Below are 853 nucleotides of genomic sequence, written 5' to 3'. Positions count from 1 at the left end.
CCCCCCGGGAGCTCCTCACCCTCTGCCATGAACGATGCGTCGACGCTGGATTATGAACTGCTCTCCCCTGCCCTGGTGGAGCAGCCCGGGGGGGGCTCAGCAGGGATGGATGCTGAGCAGAAAACTGTCTTTGCCTTTGTCATCTTCCTCCTGGTCTTCTTGGTGATGCTGATGGTCCGTTGCTTCCGCATCCTGCTGGACCCCTACAGCCGCATGCCTGCCTCCTCCTGGACCGACCACAAGGAGGGCTTGGAGAGGGGCCAGTTTGACTACGCCCTGGTTTAGGGGGTGCAGAGGGGGGGGAGGGGGTCGTGGAGCCCACCCTGGGCCTCCTCTGTCAGTTCTCACCCTTCCCAACCCACCCCCCTCAACTCCGCGTCCCCCCCCTCTGTTGGTGTCTCTGGGTTTGAGATCCAAGGTGGGTGGGTTGTTTGGTTTTTTTTAAGGGGTTTCTCTGTTTTCTAAGCACTTTCCGGCTCTCTCAGCAGTTTTGGGGGGGGGTTCTTGGATTTGGGGTGTTGGGGGAGGCAGGGTGGTCCTTGTTGCTGCTCCCCCCCCCATCCCTGGGGGGCTGTTGGTCCAGGGTATCCAGGACCTGCCCTCAGCTGTGGCCCTACTTGGGGTAGGGGGGCTCTGACTGGTGGTTTGACCCCTCACCTCTTCTTGGCTCACCCACCCACCCTGTGTCACCTCTTGTCACCTCTCCAGGGAGCCCAGACCCTGCTCCAAGTGTGTGTGTGTGTGTCCCTGCAGCTGAGCTGTGTCTGCCAGGGGGTTCATGGGCACCAGCCCCAAGTGTTGGCTTCATTCCTCTCCACGGCAGCCCCACAAGTGACCCCCCCCATCCCTGACC

The 853-nt window shown here is 61.7% G+C and overlaps 1 protein-coding gene across 1 annotated transcript; it reads left to right on the top strand.

Annotated features, from left to right (window-relative positions):
- Positions 1 to 27: 27 nt before the first annotated feature.
- CTXN1 (cortexin 1) lies at positions 28 to 285 on the top strand. The gene has a single exon (XM_010004497.1). The coding sequence runs from the start codon at positions 28 to 30 to the stop codon at positions 283 to 285; it is 258 nt and encodes an 85-aa protein (XP_010002799.1).
- The last annotated feature ends 568 nt before the right edge of the window (positions 286 to 853 follow it).

This window comes from Chaetura pelagica, unplaced genomic scaffold, assembly GCF_000747805.2.
Source record: "Chaetura pelagica isolate M959 unplaced genomic scaffold, ChaPel_1.0 scaffold439, whole genome shotgun sequence".
Lineage (NCBI taxonomy): Eukaryota > Metazoa > Chordata > Aves > Apodiformes > Apodidae > Chaetura > Chaetura pelagica.
This window is presented reverse-complemented; position numbering and strand designations above follow the sequence as displayed.

What these genes read in the sequence shown, in the direction of transcription:
- CTXN1 (XM_010004497.1), top strand. Translation starts at nt 28, where the DNA reads ATGAACGATGCGTCGACGCTGGATTATGAACTGCTCTCCCCTGCCCTG.